General features: G+C 40.2%; 1 protein-coding gene across 1 annotated transcript in view; it reads left to right on the top strand.

Moving 5' to 3' along the window:
• Window positions 1-24,688, top strand: part of LOC128657040 (oocyte zinc finger protein XlCOF7.1-like) — a 77,097-nt gene that overhangs the window by 37,305 nt on the left and 15,104 nt on the right. The window contains exons 6-8 of the mRNA XM_053711264.1: window positions 1,732-1,818; window positions 10,257-10,340; window positions 13,745-13,852. Coding sequence (XP_053567239.1) covers window positions 1,732-1,818; window positions 10,257-10,340; window positions 13,745-13,852 — 279 coding nt within the window. The remainder of the gene's footprint in view (window positions 1-1,731; window positions 1,819-10,256; window positions 10,341-13,744; window positions 13,853-24,688) is intronic.

Here is a 24,688-nt window from a genome sequence, read left to right as displayed (position 1 = left end):
ACCGCATACACCCAGCGTGAATCTTCCACCGACCACGTCAAAACTGGTTGACGGACTGAGAAGTTACAAACTTGGCGCTCCATATAACGCTGGGTGGTTCAGAAAGTTAGGAATAGGTTAAATTGGCTGATAATGTCGTAACCTCTTATATGTATGCCAATCATCTAGATATATCTCCTTTTGTGTATCGAGCATTCCCTAGCATGAGACACATGTAAGGTTAGAAATATATAAAGCACTCACAGCTCTGAGTACATCTATTACAGGGCTCTACACTATTATGGAATGTATGTTAACGTTAAAGGGGGTTAAACCCCCCTCTACATGCTACGTTGTTAGGTTGTGTGCCTATAATGACCCATACCATCCCAATCTAGACACAGACTCATAAATTATCTTAAGTTATACCTAATGTTTTTCTCCATGTATATGTACATTCAGGTTTAACAGTTTTGTACTGACCAAGCTTTGTTTTACCTTTGAAAACTTTTCTTTTTTCTTCAAGGTTTGTTAATTGGGTTAAGCATTTATGATAATTCTGCAGCTTATGTGTCCTACAGACTAGACATGTTTTATTTTTTCATTTCCTCTATTATAAATACCCCTGCAGTGACTAAACCTACAGACCTAGGCAAATTACCAGGTCCCTTATTCAGCCCCTCTTAGAGAGGGATCCACCCCTTCCATGGGTTGCTAAGTTTGTGTATAGTTGCATCCCTCTCCCTCCTGTGTTCTAAATACTTACGCAGTAATGTTCTATTTTATCACCAACCATAGATATTATTTGCTGATTTCTGCTTTAGCTGAAAGTTGTTATAATACATTAAAGGTTACTTAGCTTGACTGATACAGTTTGGCCCTCAGAAGGTGGAATACATTCCTTCATCAATTATATACTCCTTTGTGAAGCCTTAACTGTAGACCCCATATGGAGACATATGATGTATTATGAGCAAGCTTTATTACCCACTTGTATGCACATAAATATGTTCACCTATATTCTGGATACCCCTAATGGGCTAAACATTTCTGTCCTTATAGGGGTTGTATTTGACTTTTATTGAGCCTATAGACTGATAGCTGCGTAATTTGCTAATCTCCTAATATGCCCATCGCACTACAGTGTATATAATCTCACTTTAGTATCTATTTAACAGAAGAGGAAACCAATCCATACTTATTTATATTATAAGCTCCACCGCATTGCTTAGAAGGCTCCGCCCCTCCATTTCCCCCTCTTTTATCTGAGCGGCTTTTTGCCCGCTGATATCCCCTTCCCTCCTATATATGTCGGCCCAAGAGTGGCCAACACACATGCTAACTCTCCACAGACTGATACCCTGACTCAGATATGTTATGAAACGTTTTCTATTATGTCGTGGAGATCACTTGCCAGTAATATAATATAAAATGAAGTTCTATTTCATTTCACCTGCACTTTTGTCTAGCACCATGTTAAAATATGAATATACGTTACTCTCTTATTATATGTCAATACTGTTTAGTCACCAACTTTAGATTATAGACAATGTAAGACTCTCTTTGATGTAATATTGTCCTAAAGGTGAATCTTGTTTGTTAATACATATTTCAACTTCAATAAAAAATTTATTTACAAAAAAAATAATAATAATAAAATGATGATGTGTTGTGTAATATTACTACATAATAATGTGTGAGATAACTGCACTTAAAACCATTTACCATAAAACTCATTTTATTGTTTATTAGAACTAACAGGTCACAGTAATGAAAATCTAGATACAGGATCACATGGGGACCTTGTACAGAATATTCAGCCATCAGATGTATCTGCAAGTGAGTGATCTATGGTATAAGCTTCACAGTTTGAAAACTCAGATGCTGAAATGATTTAACCCTATTAATTACTATCGCCTAGATTACGAGTCTTGCGTTAGCCTTAAAAAGCAGCGCTGAGGGGTCCCAACGCTGCTTTTTAACGCCCGCTGGTATTACGAGTCAGGCAGGTACAGGTGTACCGCTAACTTACCGCAAATCCCCTTATGTCAGTTGCGTATTCTATCTTTTCAATGGGATTTTCCTAACGCCAGTATTACGATTGCTTGAAAAAGTGAGCGGTAGACCCTCTCCTGTCCAGACTCCTACCGCATTTAAAAGTCAGTAGTTAAGAGTTTTATGGGCTAACGCCGTAACATTAAACTCTTTACTAAAGGGCTACAAAGTACACTAACACCCATAAACTACCTATTAACCCATAAACCGAGGCCACCCCCCACATCGGAAACACTTAAATAAATATATTAACCCCTAATCTGCGGACCGGGATCGCCGCCACTTTAATAAATTTATTAACCCCTAAACCGCCGCCCTCCCGCCTCGCAAACACTAGTTAAATTTTATTAACCCCTAATCTGTCGTCCCTAACATCGCCGACACCTATCTACATTTATTAACCCCTAATCTGCCGCCCCCAACGTCGCCGCTACTATATTAAATTTATTAACCCCTAAACCTAAGTCTAACCCCCCCCCCCCAACTTAAATATAATTTAAAAAACACAAAATAAAATTACTACAATTAAATTATTCCTATTTAAAACTAAATACTTACCGATAAAAATAAACCCTAAGCTAGCTACAATATAACTAATAGTTACATTGTAGCAAGCTTAGGATTTATATTTATTTTACAGGCAACTTTGTATTTATTTTAACTAGGTAGAATAGTTATTTAATAACTTCCTAGTTAAAATAAGTACAAATGTACCTGTAAAATAAATCCTAACCTAAATTACAATTACACCTAACACTACACTATCATTAAATTAATTAAATAAATTACCTACAATTAAATACAATTAAATAAACTAAAGTACAAAAACAAACAAACACTAAATTACAGAAAATAAAAAAAGAATTACAATTTTTTTAAACTAATTACACCTAATCTAATCCCCCTAATAAAATAAAAAAGCCCCCCAAAATAATAAAATTCCCTACTCTATACTAAATTACAAATATCCCTTAAAAGGGCTTTTTGCGGGGCATTGCCCCAAAGTAATCTGCTCTTTTACCTGTAAAAAAAAAATACAATACCCCCTCCCCCAACATTAAAACCCACCACCCACACACCCAACCCTACTCTAAAACCCACCCAATCCACCCTTAATAAAACACTACCCCCTTGAAGATCACCCTACCAGCCGGGCACAAGTGGACGTCCAGAGGGGCAGAAGTCTTCATCCAATCCGGCCAGAAGAGGACCTCCAGACCGACAGAAGGCTTCATCCAGGCGGCATCTTCTATCGTCTTTCATTTGGAGCGGAGCAGGTCCATCTTGAAGACATCCGACTCGGAGCATCCTCTTCCATCCGACGGCAACTGAAGAATAAAGGTTCCTTTAAGTGACGTCATCCAAGATGGCGTCCCTTCAATTCCGATCGGAATTAAGGTAGGAAAAATCCTATTGGCTGATGTAATAAGCCAGTAGGATTGAAGTTCAATTCTATTGGCTGATCCAATCAGCCAATAGGATTGAGCTCGCGTTCTATTGGCTGTTCCAATCAGCCAATAGAATGCAAGCTCAATTCTCAAGTTGTACTTATTTTCTACTAGGAAGTTATTAAATAGTTAATAACTATTTAATAACTATTCTACCTAGTTAAAATAAATACAAAGTTGCCTGTAAAATAAATATAAATCCTAAGATAGCTACAATGTAACTATTAGTTATATTGTAGCTATCTTAGGGTTTATTTTATAGGTAAGTATTTAGTTTTAAATAGGAATAATTTAATTTATTATAGTAAATTTATTTAGATGTATTTAAATTATATTTAAGTTAGGGGGGTGGGTTAGGGTTAGACTTAGGTTTAGGGATTAAGGAATTTATTATTGTGGCGGCGACGTTGGCGGCGGCAGATTAGGGGTTAATAAATTTAATATAGTTGCGGCAACGTTGGGGGGGGCATATTAGGGGTTAATAAATATAATGTAGGGTTTGGCAATGTTGGGGGCAGTAGATTAGGGGTTCATAGGGATAATGTAGGTGGCGGCGGTGTCCGGAGCGGCAGATTAGGGGTTAATAATATAATGTAGGTGGCAACTAAGTCGGGGGCGTCAGATTAGGGGTTAATAAGTGTAAGATTAGGGGTGTTTAGACTCGGGGTTCATGTTAGGGTGTTAGGTGCAGACATGACTTTTATTTCCTCATAGGAAACAATGGGGCTGCGTTAGGAGCTGAACGCTGCTTTTTTGCAGGTGTTTTTTTTTCAGCCAGCTCAGCCCCATTGTTTCCTATGGGGAAATTGTGCACGAGCACGTTTTGCCAGCTTACCGCTACCGTAAGCAGCGCTGGTATTACAGTGAGATGTGGAGCTAAATTTTGCTCAACGCTCAGTTTTCTGAGGCTAACGCCGGCTTGAAGAAAACTCGTAATACCAGCGTTGGCTTAAGTGAGCGGTGAGAAAAAAAGGCTTGTTAGCACTGCACAGCCTTACCGACAAAAACTCGTAATCTAGCCGTATGTAAATAATGAGCTTCAGTACAGACAGGTTGCAATGATAAAATCTATTTGGTGCACAAACATACTGTGTCTTCCTTTCTTTCTCACCTTCTATTTTATGCAAATACCTCGTACACACATACTCTTTTCTTTCTCACCGACTGCTTTATGTGAATAGTACATACACATGCCCTCTCTTCTCTCTCTCACCCTCTGCTTTATGTGAATAGTACACACACATGCCCTCTCTTCCCCTCTGCTTTATGTAAATAGTACATACACATGCCCTCTCTTCTCTCTCACCATCTGCTTTATGGGAATAGTACACACATGCCCTCTCTTCTCTCTCTCACCCTCTGCTTTATGTGAATAGTACATACACATGCCCTCTCTTCTCTCTCACCCTCTGCTTTATGTGAATAGTACATACACATGCCCTCTCTTCTCTCTCACCATCTGCTTTATGTGAATAGTACATACACATGCCCTCTCTTCTCTCTCTCTCACCCTCTACATATAAATAGTACATACACATGCCCTCTCTTCTCTCTCACCATCTGCTTTATGGGAATAGTACACACATGCCCTCTCTTCTCTCTCTCACCCTCTGCTTTATGTGAATAGTACATACACATGCCCTCTCTTCTCTCTCACCATCTGCTTTATGTGAATAGTACATACACATGCCCTCTCTTCTCTCTCACCATCTGCTTTATGTGAATAGTACATACACATGCCCTCTCTTCTCTCTCACCATCTGCTTTTTGTGAATAGTACACACACATGCCCTCTCTTCTCTCTCCCCTTCTGCTTTATGTGAATAGTACACACACATGCCCTCTCTTCTCTCTCACCTTCTGCTTTATGTGAATAGTACATACACATGCCGTCTCTTCTCTCTCACCCTCTGCTTTATGTGAATAGTAAACACATGCCCTCTCTTCTCTCTCACCTTATGCTTTATGTGAATATTACACACACATGCCCTCTCTTCTCTCTCACTCTCTGCTTTATGTGAATAGTAAACACACATGCTCACCCTTTGGTTTATGTGAATAGTACATACACATGCCCTCTATTATTTCTCACCCTCTGCTTTATGTGAATAGTACACACATGCCCTCTCTTCTCTCTCACCTTCTGCTTTATGTGAATATTACACACACATGCCCTCTCTTCTCTCTCACCCTCTGCTTTATGTGAATAGTATGCACACATGCCCTTTCTTCTCTCTCACCCTTTGCTTTATGTGAATAGTACACACATATGCCCTTTCTTCTCTCTCACCCTTTGCTTTATGTGAATAGTACACACATATGCCCTCTCTTCTCTCTCACCCTTTGCTTTATGTGAATAGTACACACATGTGCCCTCTCTTCTCTCTCACCCTTTGCTTTATGTGAATAGTACACACACATGCCCTCTCTTCTCTCTCACCCTTTGCTTTATGTGAATAGTACACACACATGCCCTCTCTTCTCTCTCACCCTTTGCTTTATGTGAATAGTACACACACATGCCCTCTCTTCTCTCTCACCTTTTGCTTTATGTGAATAGTAATATAGAAAGAGGGAGCGCCAGCAATAGGCAAAAGTATCAGAATAATGTTAAAATATTAAAATATATTTATTACATTCAAATAATCTAGGGTACCCTATGTACATATAACAATTTGATTGAAAACAATTAAAACATTACCCTAGTTTTTGTGAATGTAATAAATGTATTTTAATATTATTCTGATACTTTAGCCTATAGCTGGTGCTCGCTCTTTCTATATTAATATTCATTTTTTTTAGTTTTTAGGGGTCTCACTTTGGGAGCTTGTATCTGTTTGGATGTTGGCGCTGTATATGCACTTTTAAACACTATAGTCTTTTATGTGAATAGTAAACACACATGCCCTCTCTTCTCTCTCACCTTCTGCTTTATGTGAATAGTACATACACATGCCGTCTCTTCTCTCTCACCCTCTGCTTTATGTGAATAGTAAACACACATGCTCACCCTTTGGTTTATGTGAATAGTACATACACATGCCCTCTATTATTTCTCACCCTCTGCTTTATGTGAATAGTACACACATGCCCTCTCTTCTCTCTCACCTTCTGCTTTATGTGAATATTACACACACATGCCCTCTCTTCTCTCTCACTCTCTGCTTTATGTGAATAGTAAACACACATGCTCACCCTTTGCTTTATGTGAATAGTACATACATGCCCTCTCTTCTCTCTCACCCTCTGCTTTATGTGAATAGTAAACACACATGCTCACCCTTTGCTTTATGTGAATAGTACACACATGCCCTCTCTTCTCTCTCACTCTCTGCTTTATGTGAATAGTACACACATATGCCCTCTCTTCTCTCTCACCCTTTGCTTTATGTGAATAGTACACACATGCCCTCTCTTCTTTCTCACCCTTTGCTTTATGTGAATAGTACACACACATGCCCTCTCTTCTCTCTCACTCTCTACTTTATGTAAATAGTACACACACATGCCCTCTATTCTTTCTCACCCTCTGCTTTATGTGAATAGTACATACACATTCTCTCTCTTCTCTCTCACCCTCTGCTTTATGTGAATAGTACACACACATGCCCTCTATTCTTTCTCACCCTTTGCTTTATGTGAATAGTACATACACATGCCCTCTATTCTCTCTCACCCTCTGCTTTATGTGAATAGTAAACACACATGCCCTCTCTTCTCTCTCACCCTCTGCTTTATGTGAATAGTACATACACATGCCCTCTATTCTCTCTCACCCTCTACTTTATGTGAATAGTACCTACACATGTCCTCTATTCTCTTCTTTCTCACCTTAAATGGATATGAAATCCCAAAAAAAAATTCATGATTCAGATAGAGCATTCAGATTTACTTCTGTTTTTTGATTTGCTTCATTTTCTTGGTATCTTTTGTTGAAAATCATACTGAGATAGGCACAGAAGCTGGAATCTGGCTGCTGATTGGTGGCTCCAAAATATGAGACTTTATTTCATTGGCTTAACAATTGTGTTCATCCTGCTCCCAGTAGTGCATTGTTGCTCCTTCAAGAAAGGATACCAAGAAAATAAAACAAAATTGAGAATAAAAGTAAATTGGAAAGTTGCTTAAACATGTATGCTCTAACTGAATCATGAAATAAAAATGTGGGGTTTTATGTCCCTATAAGATTCATGTAAATAGTACATAGACATGTCCTCTTTTCCCTCTCTATTCTCTCTCACCCTCTGCTTTATGTGAATAGTACATACTAATATGTGTATATTACAAAAATGCTTCTATTCAAAACTGAAATACATCTATGTGGGATCCAATTTTGTCTGGAATGGCCCTTTAACTCCTTAAAGACCAAGGACGCGCCAGGCATGTCCTACAAAAAGTGTAAGTTACTCACCAAGGAGGTGCCTGGCACATCCTCTGGGGTTTCAGGCGATCACTTCCAGCCACTTTCAAGGTATTGCAGCGATGCCTCAATATTGAGGCATCATGCAATACCCTTTTTTCAGCAAACCGATGCAGAGAGAGACACTCTGTGGCCCTCTCTGCATCGGCCAGTTATGTGCCGATCGTTGGTGGCCTGGGAGGGATCCAAAGAAGGCGGGTGGGTGGCCTATAAAACGCCGCTGTGCACCACACTTGTATGATGCCCAGCAGTTAAGGGGTTAATTAGGTAGCTTGTAGGGTTAATTTTAGCTTTAGTGCAGGGATCAGACTCCCACCTGACATATCCGACCCCCTGATCCCTCCTTGATCCCCCCTCAAACAGCTCTCTTCCCTCCCCCATTCCACAATTGTCCCTGCCATCTTAAGTACTGGCAGAAAGTCTGCCAGTACTAAAATAAAAGGCTTTTTTTTAAAAAACTATCTATTCAGCTGGATCCCCCCCCCTTATCCCCCAACCACCCTGATCCCCCCTCCAAATAGCTCTCTAACCCTCCCCCACTACCTATTTGCCGCCATCTTGGGTACTGGCAGCTGACTGCCAGTACCCAGTCTGCCCCCCCCCCCAAAAAAAGTTATTTTTATTTATTAAATATTATTTTTCTGTAGTGTAGCTGCCTTTCCTCTCCCTCCTTCCCATTCACTTACTACATTGGTGGCAGTAGGTGATACACGCGCATGCGCGCGCCCCCCGCATGCTCCCGGCACCCGGCGTGCACATTGCACTTACAGGAACCAGATGCCGAGTAGCGATGGGCCGCCCACCCGCCTCCCTGCTAAGGCTCCCACCCACCATTGATCGGCACCATCGCTACCGGTGCAGAGAGGGCCACAGAGTGGCTCTCTCTGCATCGGTGTGTAAAAAAAATGTATTGCAGGATACCTCAATATCGAGGCATCACTGCAATACCATGAAAGCGTCTGGAAGTGATCAGGATCGATTCCATCGCTTCAAACCCCTAAGGACGTACAGGGTACGTCGCTGGTCGTTAACTGACCTTTTTTTGTAGGACGTACCCTGTACGTTCTTGGTCGTTAAAGGGGCACTGAACCCCAAATTTTTCTTTTGTGATTCAGATAGAGCATACAATTTTACGCAATTTTCTAATTTACTCCTATTATCAAATTTTCTTCATTCTCTTGGTATCTTTATTTGAAAAGCAAGAATGTAAGTTTAGAAGCTGGTCCATTTATGGTGAACAACCTGGGTTGTTCTTGCTAATTGGTGGATAAATTCACCCACCAATAAACAAGTGCTGAAGATGCCTTCTTTTTTCAAATAAAGATAGCAAGAGAACGAAGAAAAATTGATAAAAGGAGTAAATTAAGTTGCTTAAAATTGCATGCTCTATCTGAATCCCGAAATAAACTATTTTAATTCAGTATCCCTTTAAGCTTCAAGTGACTAGTACATACACATGCTCTCTGTTATCTCTCACCCTCTGCTTTATGTGCATAGTACATACACATGCCCTCTATTCTCTCTCACCCTCTGCTTTATGTGAATAGTACACACACATGCCCTCTATTGTTTCTCACCCTCTGCTTTATGTGAATAGTACACACACATGTCCTCCATTCTTTCTCACCCTCTACTTTATGTTAATAGTACATACACATGCCCTCTCTTCTCTCTTGCCCTCTGCTTTATGTAAATAGTACACACACATGCCCTCTCTTCTCTCTCACCCTCTGCTTTATGTGAATAGTACACACACATTCCCTCTCTTCTCTCTCACCCTCTGCTTTATGTGAATAGTAAACACACATGCCCTCTCTTCTCTTTCATTTGCTGCTTTATGTGAATAGTACACACACATGCCCTCTCTTCTCTCTCACCCTCTGCTTTATGTGAATAGTACACACACATGCCCTCTCTTCTCTCTCACCCTCTGCTTTATGTGAATAGTACACACACATGCCCTCTCTTCTCTCTCACCCTCTGCTTTATGTGAATAGTACACACACATGCCCTCTCTTCTCTCTCACCCTCTGCTTTATGTGAATAGTACATACACATGCCCCCTCTTCTCTCTCACCCTCTGCTTTATGTGAGTAGTACACACACATGCCCTCTCTTCTCTCTCTCACCCTCTGCTTTATGTGAATAGTACATACACATGCCCTCTCTTCTCTCTCATTTGCTGCTTTATGTGAATAATACATACATGCCCTCTATTTTGATATTATTGATCAATTTTAATATCCCTCAAATATTAGGTGTAAGGAAATTATAAAGTACCTATTACTAGTTGATTTTGGGGTGAAATAAAACCCTAAACCATGAAACATTGTCTGCATTTAATGTTCTGACAGGTGACTTTAATACTGACGTAGATGTTAAAACAGAAGATCAGCTGGAAGCTCCAATGCAGGAAATGAGTGACAGTGACAATGCAGGTAAGTGCACGTGTGTTATGTGGTTTTTATATCTTATTGTCTGTAAGAACTGTACATTATATCACCAGTCAGGGTGTCGCCTCAATCACACACTGAGTGCCACAGTACAATATAGCCTGATACTCACTGGCTGTTGTCACATTTCTAGTGTTTCTAGCTACGGATACACAGGTAGCACTTTGTAGGAGCATAATGTTGAATTTTTAACTATAGTTCAATGTGTGTCTTTTTTGACTAACACACCACACACTAAAACTGGGATGGAATGTAAAAATTTCATGGTGAGACCGGCAACCTTATTTTCATTTTAAAGATGCATTTTACAGTGGATTGTTTTGATATATCGTAATAACAGACTCATTATGTGTTGTTGTGATCACTCTATACGCTGTCAAGTCTCAGCCAGACCGTCCCACTCACTGACATCACTGATGAGTTCCAACCGATGGCAATTTATGTGCATTATACGCCCACACTAAGACAACACAATCAGTTTCATTTGGCTCTGTGGGGGGGGTGTTGCATGCTTCTGGACAGTGATTGGAGGATTAGAGTTTTCATGGACAGTATTTAAAGGGGTGGCACTCGGGCTTCGGCTTGTCCTCATTTACATTGAAAAAGGCCACTAGTTAGGCCGAAACGCGTTTGTGTGTAATTTTAATACTTGTCTCATGTTTATCATCCCTGTCACCTGATGCTGACGACTGCAGATATTGGCCAGGAAACAGGGGGGTGATCTAATGAGTTGATTTTAGTATTTGTTGGCTGGATAGGTACTGTATCTTTTATATAGAGGGATTACCCTGTTATCTTAATACATATCATAAAAATTATATTGTTTTAACTTATTTCATTTAATCTTAGGGGCTTATCTAGCACTCTTTCCTATCTGTTTCTTCCCTTGTTTCATATTGCATAATTAATTGGGGGTAGCACCGGATTGATATTTAGTATCAGTTAATTTTTTCCTATTTTTCACTAGGTCCTAGTGCCAGTATATTTGCTTTTTTCATTTAATGTAAGGGATGCAGACCACAGGTGAGTGTACGTGTGTGATATGTCCGAGGAATACAGGGCACAGGTGAGTGTAAGTGTGTGACATGTGATGTGTCAGAGGGACACAGGTGAGTGTAAGTGTGTGACATGTGATGTGTCAGTGTACGTGCGTGACATGTAAGGGATGCAGGCCACAGGTGAGTGTACTTGTGTACATGTAAGGGACACAGGGCACAGGTGAGTGTACGTGTGAGCTGTTTGAGGGACATAGGGCACAGGTTGGTGTACTTGTGTGACATGTAAGGGATGCAGGGCACAGGTGAGTGTACCTATGTGACATAAGGGATGCAGGGCACAGGTGAATGTACCTATGTGACATAAGGGGCACAGGTTGGTGTACTTATGTGACATGTAAGGGATGCAGGGCACAGGTGAGTGTACCTATGTGACATAAGGGACACAGGGCACAGGTTGGTGTACTTGTGTGACATGTAAGGGATGCAGGGCACAGGTGAGTGTATGTGTGTGATGTGTCTGTGGGAAACAGGGTGCAGGTGAGTGTATGTGTGTGACATGTCTCTGTGAAACAGGGCACAGGTTAGTGTACGTGTGATGTGTCAGAGGGACGCAGGTGAGTATGTGTGTGACATGTAAGGGACACAGGGCACAGGTGAGTGTACCTGTGTGACATGTAAGGGATACAGGCCACAGGTGAGTGTATGTGTGTGATGTGTTTGTGGGAAACAGGGTGCAGGTGAGTGTACGTGTTTGACATGTAAGGGACACAGTGCACATGTGAGTGTACGTGTGTGACATGTAAGGGACACAGTGCACATGTGAGTGTACGTGTGTGTGACATGTAAGGGACACAGGGCACATGTGAGTGTACGTGTGTGTGACATGTAAGGGGCACAGTGCACATGTGAGTGTACGTGTGTGTGGCATGTAAGGGACACAGGGCACATGTGAGTGTACATGTGTGTGACATGTAAGGGACACAGTGCACATGTGAGTGTACGTGTGTGTGGCATGTAAGGGACACAGGGCACATGTGAGTGTACGTGTGTGACATGTAAGGGACACAGTGCACATGTGAGTGTACGTGTGTGTGGCATGTAAGGGACACAGGGCACATGTGAGTGTACATGTGTGTGGCATGTAAGGGACACAGGGCACATGTGAGTGTACATGTGTGTGGCATGTAAGGGACACAGGGCACATGTGAGTGTACGTGTGTGTGACATGTAAGGGACACAGTGCACATGTGAGTGTACGTGTGTGTGACATGTAAGGGACACAGGGCACATGTGAGTGTACATGTGTGTGACATGTAAGGGACACAGGGCATATGTGAGTGTACGTGTGTGACATGTAAGGGACACAGTGCACATGTGAGTGTACGTGTGTGTGACATGTAAGGGACACAGTGCACATGTGAGTGTACGTGTGTGTGACATGTAAGGGACACAGAGCACATGTGAGTGTACATGTGTGTGACATGTAAGGGACACAGGGCATATGTGAGTGTACGTGTGTGTGACATGTAAGGGACACAGTGCACATGTGAGTGTACGTGTGTGTGACATGTAAGGGACACAGGGCACATGTGAGTGTACATGTGTGTGACATGTAAGGGACACAGGGCATATGTGAGTGTACGTGTGTGATATGTAAGGGACACAGGGCACAGGTGAGTGTACTTGTGTGACATGTAAGGGACACAGGTGAGTGTACTTGTGTGACATGTCTCTGTGAAACAGGGCACAGGTAAGTGTATGTGTGTCTCTCACTTTTAGAGCCACTTCTCCCGCCCAATAAAACACATAGATGGAAATCCACCTGTTATTTGTGGTGATTGTGATATAACTTATGTAGGGCTGAATTCTAAATACAATGAATGCAAAAGACTGAACACCGCTTCAGCACAAGGGTATGAAATGGCTCAGCACTTAACATTTTCATAATTTCTATTAATTTTCCTCTTTTATTTACGAAGTAGAAAATACTTTTGTCTTGAATCATATAAATCTCTTTATATATCTGCTGTTTCTATCATATCACTGTGGTACATTCTCTCCCCCAGGCAATGCATGTTAACATAATTAAATGGGCTATAGTGAGGTTTAATAAGCAATGGAAAATATATGTTATTGTTAAACCTTGTAACAAGTCTCACATAGGAATTCTGATTGGTTACAATGAGGCTGTATATGCAGCTGATCTAACTTGCTTTACTGCTTGACACATAAATTTACTGTTGTGCTGATGTCATTATATGGAATGTTTCTTACGGATGTGACTGCTAGTGATGAAGGCTGAGGTGGATTTAACTTAATTTACACAAATTTTCCCATTCAGTTTTAAAAGATTTTTTGAAAAGAGACAACAGAAATTTTAATTTTTTTCAGGTGAAAATGATGCTAAGATTTCATGTAACACAGAACAAACAGAAGATCAGTGGCTAAGTAATATGCCAGAAGCTGCAGAGCAGGACACATGTGACAATATAAGTACAGGTGAGTGTGCGTGTGTGATGTGTCTGAGGGACACAGGGTGCAAGTGAGTGTACGTGTGGGATGTGTCTGAGGGATACAGGGTGCAGGTGAGTGTACGTGTGGGATGTGTCTGAGGGATACAGGGTGCAAGTGAGTGTACGTGTGTGAGATGTCTGAGGGACGCAGGGTGCAGTGTGAGTGTACGTGTGTGATGTGTCTGAGGGACGCAGGGTGCAAGTGAGTGTACGTGTGTGACGTGTCTGAGGGACGAAGGGTGCAAGTGAGTGTACGTGTGTGACGTGTCTGAGGGACACAGGGTGCAAGTGAGTGTACGTGTGTGATGTGTCTGAGGGATACAGGGCACAGGTGAGTGTACGTGTGTGACATGTCTGAGGGATACAGGGTGCAAGTGAGTGTACGTGTGTGACGTGTCTGAGGGATACAGGGTGCAAGTGAGTATACGTGTGTGACGTGTCTGAGGGATACAGGGTGCAAGTGAGTGTACGTGTGTGAAGTGTCTGAGGGACGAAGGGTGCAAGTGAGTGTACGTGTGTGACGTGTCTGAGGGACGCAGGGTGCAAGTGAGTGTACGTGTGTGACGTGTCTGAGGGACACAGGGTGCAAGTGAGTGTACGTGTGTGGTGAGTGTATGTTCACTAATAAAATTTATTTTACATATTATATATTACCTTTTTATATAAAGTGATAATCTGGTCTTCATTACAAGTACAGAATATATGGCATAAATCCAACATTAGAAAAATAAATAAAACGGAATGTTTTGTGCACATAAGCAATAATCATTTAAAGGGGCACTCAAAACAAAATAAACTTTTATGATTCAGAAAGAGCATGCAGTTTTAAGTTACCTTCCAATTTACTTCCATTATCAAACTTTGCAGTCTCTTTATATACACACTTTCTGGGGAACAAGCTCCTACTGAGCATGTGCACAAGCTCACAGGGTATGCGTATAATAGTCTGTAATTGGCTGATGTCTGTCACATGATAAAGGGAGTGGGGGGAAAAGGGAGAAAAAAATAATTTGTTAATTTGAGAGAACAAAATCTACTGCTTATTTTAAATTCAGAGTGTTTTTGCATTGTCTTTTTTTTTTTTTCCAAATTTTTTATTGAGTGATAATCAAAACATTACAGGCTTTCAATTCACAATCATTAAGAGCATTGCAGTTTTACATCATCAATCAAACAAACTATGGGGGAAACCAAATCATAAGGGAACAAAATAAATTTTGATCAAAAAGGATGAGCACACATTCATGTAAGGTATAAACAGAAAAAAATGAATAAAGTGAGATCATTATACTTTAAGGTCCATATAATTAATATAATTGTTAACATTGACCCATAGACAGACTATGTTCTTTGCCTATTAATATATTTTGTATTATGTAATGTAGAATATTCCTCCCACAAAAAAGAGAAATAACAAAGTGATACTTTTCTAGTAATATTGTAGAGGATACCACCTCTCTCCATTTTTCCATGGTGGGGGGCCTAATTTGCTTCCAGTTCTGGGATATTATCCTTTTTGCACTATTAACCATGATATATAATAGCTAGAGTCTAAGTTTGCAATGTACCTTAGGGAATTTATTAAATAAGAGTACCACTGGATCAAGTGGCAGTGTGATTCCTATGACCTTTTTAATTGCATCTATGATATTATCCCAGAATGGGGCCATGAGGGGACAATCCCACCATATATGTATAAAGGTACCTGGGTACCCACACTCTCTGTATTCTTAAATATTGTGGATAATCTAAATGGTGTGAAGTACCACCGACATTGAAGTTTGATGTTCATCTCTTGAATTTGCACTGAGGAAGAGTATCTGTTTTGAAAAATGTACTTCCAGTCCTCATGTGTAGGGTGATTTTGCAATTCCATATCCCATTTACTTGTGTAAGTTGGTAACTTCCCAGAGTGGTGTTTCAAAAGGCGTAAGAGGCCGAAGTATGTTGTCTTTACATGGTTATTGATGTAGTATGTGAGTTGGTGGTATCTAAACCAATGACAAAATATCCCCCCAAAACAATCCGACAGTTCCGCCCTGGGTTTTATTTTCTTATTTTGTAAGACGTCATAGCATTTGGGTATATCGGATAATGTGGTAAAGGGTTTTGAAGTTGGGGCCAATGGTATTGGTAAACCGGGATTATTAACCAGAGGGGTCATTGGTGAGGTGCTTGAGGAGATATTCAGGATCTTTGTAGGGTGTTTGTCCCATATTTTATATGTCTCTAAAGTCATTTTAGGAGTATTCTGTCCTAATTGTCGGTTTTGAGGGGGAATCCAACAACTCCCTCCCAGTTGCAAAACAGTAGCCAGATTATGTTCCAGCACAACCCACTCTTTGTGTGAGGAGTGCCTGCACCAATCTACTATCCGAGTGAGGAAAACGGCCCATCTATAGTATTTTAACTGCGGAACCCCCAAACCACCATTGTGTCTCGTACGGTACATAGTGGACCTAGCTATCCTTTGTCTTTTATTTTGCCAGATAAATGTATTGATGATTTTTTGTAGCGCACAAATCTGGGAATCTGAAATATTTATAGGGATAGTTTGACAAATATATAATATCTTTGGTAATATGGACATCTTAACCACATTTATCCTTCCCACCAAGGACAGGGTTTTATTTTGCCAGGAACGTAGTTCCTGTTGAATATTTTTGGTAAACAAGGTATAATTAAGCGTAAGAAGACGTTGAGGGGAGGTGGAAAGAGATACCCCCAGGTATTTTGTAGATATCTTTTGGTGTTTAAATTCTTAAAGTCTTTTCTATATTGTCAATTTCAACTTGAGAGAGACCCAAACCCAGAAATTCAGACTTACTTGCATTTACTTTAAAATTGGAATGCAATCCGTATAGTGTTAGTTCCTCAATAAGAAATTTAATTGAGCTGTTCGGGGATGACAACGTTAGGAATATGTCATCTGCATATAGGGTAATTTTATATTCCCTAGTACCTATTTGGATACCTTCAATATTGACATTTTGTCTGATTCTAGTGGCCAAGACTTCCATCGCCAACACAAACAACAAGGGTGAAAGCGGGCATCCCTGCCTAGTGCCATTTAATATCGGGATCGAGGGTGATAGGTCATTATTTAATGCAATTTTAGCACTAGGTCGGCTGTAAAGGGCAAATACTTTTTCTATAAATTTGGCGGGGAATCCGAATTGTATGAGAGACTCTCTAAGGAATGACCAGTCTAGCCAGTCAAATGCTTTTTCTGCGTCCATTGACGCAAATACAGATTGGATCTTGTGTGAGGACGCATATTCTAGCAATGTGATTATTTTCGTAGTGTTATCCCTGGCCTCTCGCCCTGGTGTAAATCCGGCTTGGTTTATGTCTATCAAGGAAGGAAGGATTTTGTTTAGGCGATGTGCCAAAATTTTCGCCTATATCTTAACGTCAACATTTAATAGGGAAATAGGTCTAAAATTAGATGGGCTATCTGGGGGTTTGCCCGGTTTGGGAAGAACCGTTATATATGTGCTTCAGTGACCTGACTAGACGTCAAGTTAAACAAATGCAACAGATGAGGAAGGAGAATTGGCTGAAAGGCTTGGTAGTATCTGGCCGTGAGGCCATCTGGACCCGGACATTTCCCTGCATTCAACAGTTTTATCGCTGCAGATATCTCTGAGGGGGTTATTGGGGAACTTATATCTCTGATCTGATCATCCGTGAGTTTAGGGAGCCTACAAGTTTGAAGATATTCCGATAGAGTGGTGTTAACCGTGTCCCTATTTTCCTGTGAGTTAATGTTATATAGCATAGAATAATATTCATGGAACTGTTGCAGAATTTCAGGAGTGGTCCTAACCTTAATATTATTTGGTAGTTTAATCTCATGAATATATGATTTTAATCTTATCTTCTTAAGGGCGCGTGCCAAGAGTTTGCCCGCTTTATTCCCTTCATAGAAATATAGTTGTTTAGTTTTCATGTGTGATTTTTGGTGCTCTATTGACAAGAAATCATTAAGTTGAGTACGGAGAGATTTCATCTCAGTTAGGGTTTGGGAGTTTGAGGGATCTTGTTTATGGGCATATTCAGCTTGGGTCAGCTTAGAAGTTAAGGTGTTATATAGTTGTCTAGCTATTTTCTGTGTGTGGGATTTAAGCTTGATGAACTCTCCTCTAATGGTGCATTTATGTGCCTCCCAAAGTATATAGGGATCTGTGACTGAGTTTGTGTTTATTTCAAAATATTCAACCAGTATTTTAGTTAAGTTCTCTAAATTCGTGGAATTACTTAAGAGGTAATTATCGAGTCTCCAGTTTATAGGAGTATGATACGTATCTGGCCATTTAAATCTAACCTCTACAGCCGAGTGGTCTGACCAAGAACTCGGCGTAATATTACTTGTGGTTATCAATGAAAGGCCTTCTTGATTTGTTAGTACATAGTCTATCCTACTGTAGGATTGGTTTGGGTGAGAAAAAAGGTATAATCCCTCTTGTTTGGATTTACAAATCTCCACACATCGTACAGGTGGTGGTCTTTGAGGGCCCTCCAGAGGAAATTTGTGGTCTTTTGGGAGATCATAGTGTTGGGGTTAGAGGAATCTGATTTTGGTTCGAATGGAAAGTTAAAATCTCCTCCCAAGAACACTATACCTTATAACAGGTCTAAATACCTTCGGGACAGTGATTTAAAAAATGGTAGTTGCTGTGAATTGGGAGCATAAGCGTTCAGGAACGATACTTTTCTACCATATAATAGTCCTGATATTCCAACATATCTATCATCTGTGTCCCTATCAAGCTTTTGAAGTATAAATGGTATCGTCTTCCTTATAAGAATACTAACCCCTCTTTCTTTCATGTAATTAACAAGAGTCCATGAGCTAGTGACGTATGGGATATACATTCCTACCAGGAGGGGCAAAGTTTCCCAAACCTTAAAATGCTTATAAATACACCCCTCACCACACCCACAAATCAGTTTTACAAACTTTGCCTCCAAGGGAGGTGGTGAAGTAAGTTTGTGCTAGATTCTACGTTGATATGCGCTCCGCAGCAAGTTGGAGCCCGGTTTTCCTCTCAGCGTGCAGTGAATGTCAGAGGGATGTGAGGAGAGTATTGCCTATTGAATGCAGTGATCTCCTTCTACGGGGTCTATTTCATAAGGTTCTCTGTTATCGGTCGTAGAGATTCATCTCTTACCTCCCTTTTCAGATCGACGATATACTCTTATATTTACCATTTCCTCTACTGATTCTCGTTTCAGTACTGGTTTGGCTTTCTACAAACATGTAGATGAGTGTCCTGGGGTAAGTAAGTCTTATTTTCTGTGACACTCTAAGCTATGGTTGGGCACTTTATTTATAAAGTTCTAAATATATGTATTCAAACATTTATTTGCCTTGACTCAGAATGTTCAACTTTCCTTATTTCCAGACAGTCAGTTTCATATTTGGGATTATGCTTTAAATTATCATATTTTGTCTTACCTCAAAAATTTGACTTTTTTCCCTGTGGGCTGTTAGGCTCGCGGGGGCTGAAAATGCTTCATTTTATTGCGTCATTTTTGGCGCTGACTTTTTTGGCGCAAAAATTATTTTCCGTTTCCGGCGTCATACGTGTCGCTGGAAGTTGCGTCATTTTTTTGACGTTATTTTGCGCCAAAAATGTCGGCGTTCCGGATGTGGCGTCATTTTTGGCGCCAAAAGCATTTAGGCGCCAAATAATGTGGGCGTCTTATTTGGCGCCAAAAAAATATGGGCGTCGCTTTTGTCTCCACATTATTTCAGTCTCATTTTTCATTTGCTTCTGGTTGCTAGAAGCTTGATGTTTGGCATTTTTTTCCCATTCCTGAAACTGTCTTATAAGGAATTTGATCTATTTTGCTTTATATGTTGTTTTTTCTCTTACATATTGCAAGATGTCTCACGTTGCATCTGAGCCAGAAGATACTACAGGAAAACCACTGCCTGCTGGATCTACCAAAGCTAAGTGTATCTGCTGTAAACTTTTGGTAGCTATTCCTCCAGCTGTTGTTTGTAATAATTGTCATGACAAACTTGTTAAAGCAGATAATATTTCCTTTAGTGATGTACCATTGCCTGTTGCAGTTCCCTCAACATCTAAGGTGCAGAATGTTCCTGATAACATAAGAGATTTTGTTTCTGAATCCATAAAGAAGGCTTTGTCTGTTATTTCTCCTTCTAGTAAACGTAAAAAGTCTTTTAAATCTTCTCTCTCTACAGATGAATTTTTAAATGAACACCATCATTCTGATTCTTTGGACTCTTCTGGTTCAGAGGATTCTGTCTCAGAGATTGATGCTGATAAATCTTCATATTTATTTAAGATGGAATTTATTCGCTCTTTACTTAAAGAAGTACTAATTGCTTTAGAAATAGAGGATTCTAGTCCTCTTGATACTAATTCTATACGTTTGGATAAGGTTTTTAAAGCTCCTGCGGTTATTCCAGAAGTCTTTCCTGTTCCTAATGCTATTTCTGCAGTAATTGCTAAGGAATGGGATAAATTGGGTAATTCATTTACTCCTTCTAAACGTTTTAAGCAATTATATCCTGTTCCGCCTGACAGGTTAGAATTTTGGGACAAAATCCCTAAAGTTGATGGGGCTATTTCTACCCTTGCTAAACGTACTACCATTCCTACGTCAGATGGTACCTCGTTTAAGGATCCTTTAGATAGAAAAATTGAATCTTTTCTAAGAAAAGCTTATCTATGTTCAGGTAATCTTCTTAGACCTGCTATATCATTGGCTGATGTTGCTGCAGCTTCAACTTTTTGGTTGGAAACTCTAGCGCAACAAGTAACAAATCGTGATTCTCATGATATTATTATTCTTCTCCAGCATGCTAATAATTTCATCTGTGATGCCATTTTTGATATTATTAGAGTTGATGTTAGATTTATGTCTCTGGCTATCTTAGCCAGAAGAGCTTTATGGCTTAAGACTTGGAATGCTGATATGGCTTCTAAATCAACTCTACTTTCCATTTCTTTCCAGGGAAACAAATTATTTGGTTCTCAGTTGGATTCTATTATTTCAACTGTTACTGGTGGGAAAGGAACTTTTTTACCACAGGATAAAAAGTCTAAAGGTAAAAACAGGGCTAACAATCGTTTTCGTTCCTTTCGTTTCAACAAAGAACAAAAGCCTGATCCTTCGTCCTCAGGAGCAGTTTCAGTTTGGAAACCATCTCCAGTCTGGAATAAATCCAAGCCTGCTAGAAAGGCAAAGCCTGCTTCTAAGTTCACATGAAGGTACGGCCCTCATTCCAGTTCAGCTGGTAGGGGGCAGGTTACGTTTTTTCAAAGAAATTTGGATCAAATCTGTTCACAATCTTTGGATTCAGAACATTGTTTCAGAAGGGTACAGAATTGGTTTCAAGATGAGACCTCCTGCAAAGAGATTTTTTCTTTCCCATGTCCCAGTAAATCCAGTGAAAGCTCAAGCATTTCTGAATTGTGTTTCAGATCTAGAGTTGGCTGGAGTAATTATGTCAGTTCCAGTTCCGGAACAGGGGATGGGGTTTTATTCAAATCTCTTCATTGTACCAAAGAAGGAGAATTCCTTCAGACCAGTTCTGGATCTAAAATTATTGAATCGTTATGTAAGGATACCAACGTTCAAGATGGTAACTGTAAGGACTATATTGCCTTTTGTTCAGCAAGGGAATTATATGTCCACAATAGATTTACAGGATGCATATCTGCATATTCCGATTCATCCAGATCATTATCAGTTCCTGAGATTCTCTTTTCTAGACAAGCATTACCAATTTGTGGCTCTACCGTTTGGCCTTGCTACAGCTCCAAGAATTTTCACAAAGATTCTCGGTGCCCTTCTGTCTGTAATCAGAGAACAGGGTATTGTGGTATTTCCTTATTTGGACGATATCTTGGTACTTGCTCCGTCTTTACATTTAGCAGAGTCTCATACGAATCGACTTGTGTTGTTTCTTCAAGATCATGGTTGGAGGATCAATTTACCAAAAAGTTCTTTGATTCCTCAAACAAGGGTAACCTTTCTGGGTTTCCAGATAGATTCAGTGTCCATGACTCTGTCTTTAACAGACAAGAGACGTCTAAAATTGATTTCAGCTTGTCGAAACCTTCAGTCACAATCATTCCCTTCGGTAGCCTTATGCATGGAAATTCTAGGTCTTATGACTGCTGCATCGGACGCGATCCCCTTTGCTCGTTTTCACATGCGACCTCTTCAGCTCTGTATGCTGAACCAATGGTGCAGGGATTACACGAAGATATCTCAATTAATATCTTTAAAAACGATTGTTCGACACTCTCTAACGTGGTGGACAGATCACCATCGTTTAATTCAGGGGGCTTCTTTTGTTCTTCCGACCTGGACTGTAATTTCAACAGATGCAAGTCTCACAGGTTGGGGAGCTGTGTGGGGATCTCTGACGGCACAAGGAGTTTGGGAATCTCAGGAGGTGAGATTACCGATCAATATTTTGGAACTCCGTGCAATTTTCAGAGCTCTTCAGTTTTGGCCTCTTCTGAAGAGAGAATCGTTCATTTGTTTTCAGACAGACAATGTCACAACTGTGGCATACATCAATCATCAAGGAGGGACTCACAGTCCTCTGGCTATGAAAGAAGTATCTCGAATTTTGGTTTGGGCGGAATCCAGCTCCTGTCTAATCTCTGCGGTTCATATCCCAGGTGTAGACAATTGGGAAGCGGATTATCTCAGTCGCCAAACGTTGCATCCGGGCGAATGGTCTCTTCACCCAGAGGTATTTCTTCAGATTGTTCAATTGTGGGGGCTCCCAGAGATAGATCTGATGGCCTCTCATCTAAACAAGAAACTTCCCAGGTATCTGTCCAGATCCCGGGATCCTCAGGCGGAGGCAGTGGATGCATTATCACTTCCTTGGAAGTATCATCCTGCCTATATCTTTCCGCCTCTAGTTCTTCTTCCAAGAGTAATCTCCAAGATTCTGAGGGAATGCTCGTTTGTTCTGCTAATAGCTCCGGCATGGCCTCACAGATTTTGGTATGCGGATCTTGTCCGGATGGCATCTTGCCAGCCATGGACTCTTCCGTTAAGACCAGACCTTCTGTCACAAGGTCCATTTTTCCATCCGGATCTGAAATCCTTAAATTTAAAGGTATGGAGATTGAACGCTTGATTCTTGGTCATAGAGGTTTCTCTGACTCCGTGATTAATACTATGTTACAGGCTCGTAAATCTGTATCTCGAGAGATATATTATAGAGTCTGGAAGACTTATATTTCTTGGTGTCTTTCTCATCATTTTTCTTGGCATTCTTTTAGAATACCGAGAATTTTACAATTTCTTCAGGATGGTTTGGATAAGGGTTTGTCCGCAAGTTCTTTGAAAGGACAAATCTCTGCTCTTTCTGTTCTTTTTCACAGAAAGATTGCTATTCTTCCTGATATTCATTGTTTTGTACAAGCTTTGGTTCGTATAAAACCTGTCATTAAGTCAATTTCTCCTCCTTGGAGTTTGAATTTGGTTCTGGGAGCTCTTCAAGCTCCTCCGTTTGAACCTATGCATTCATTGGACATTAAATTACTTTCTTGGAAAGTTTTGTTCCTTTTGGCCATCTCTTCTGCTAGAAGAGTTTCTGAATTATCTGCTCTTTCGTGTGAGTCTCCTTTTCTGATTTTTCATCAGGATAAGGCGGTGTTGCGAACTTCTTTTGAATTTTTACCTAAAGTTGTGAATTCCAACAACATTAGTAGAGAAATTGTGGTTCCTTCATTATGTCCTAATCCTAAGAATTCTAAGGAGAAATCATTGCATTCTTTGGATGTTGTTAGAGCTTTGAAATATTATGTTGAAGCTACGAAATCTTTCCGTAAGACTTCTAGTCTATTTGTTATCTTTTCCGGTTCTAGGAAAGGCCAGAAAGCTTCTGCCATTTCTTTGGCATCTTGGTTGAAATCTTTAATTCATCTTGCCTATGTTGAGTCGGGTAAAACTCCGCCTCAAAGAATTACAGCTCATTCTACTAGGTCAGTATCTACTTCCTGGGCGTTTAGGAATGAAGCTTCGGTTGACCAGATCTGCAAAGCAGCAACTTGGTCTTCTTTGCATACTTTTACTAAATTCTACCATTTTGATGTATTTTCTTCTTCTGAAGCAGTTTTTGGTAGAAAAGTTCTTCAGGCAGCGGTTTCAGTTTGAATCTTCTGCTTATGTTTTTTGTTAAACTTTATTTTGGGTGGGGATTATTTTCAGCAGGAATTGGCTGTCTTTATTTTATCCCTCCCTCTCTAGTGACTCTTGTGTGGAAAGATCCACATCTTGGGTAGTCATTATCCCATACGTCACTAGCTCATGGACTCTTGTTAATTACATGAAAGAAAACATAATTTATGTAAGAACTTACCTGATAAATTCATTTCTTTCATATTAACAAGAGTCCATGAGGCCCACCCTTTTTTGTGGTGGTTATGATTTTTTTGTATAAAGCACAATTATTCCAATTCCTTATTTTATATGCTTCGCACTTTTTCTTATCACCCCACTTCTTGGCTATTCGTTAAACTGATTTGTGGGTGTGGTGAGGGGTGTATTTATAAGCATTTTAAGGTTTGGGAAACTTTGCCCCTCCTGGTAGGAATGTATATCCCATACGTCACTAGCTCATGGACTCTTGTTAATATGAAAGAAATGAATTTATCAGGTAAGTTCTTACATAAATTATGTTTTTCTTGACCCCTGCTGAGCTATGGTAGTGTTGAGTGTATTGAGCCCCAAAATATACAGGTTCTTTGTGCTTTTTAAAATTGGTCTCCTGTAAAAAAAGAATATCTGCACCCCTTTTAGCTAGGTCAGA

This window comes from Bombina bombina, chromosome 4 (genome assembly GCF_027579735.1).
Source record: "Bombina bombina isolate aBomBom1 chromosome 4, aBomBom1.pri, whole genome shotgun sequence".
NCBI classification, from domain to species: domain Eukaryota; kingdom Metazoa; phylum Chordata; class Amphibia; order Anura; family Bombinatoridae; genus Bombina; species Bombina bombina.
Note: the sequence above shows the minus strand (reverse complement) of the source record. Positions and strands in the feature narration are given on the sequence as shown.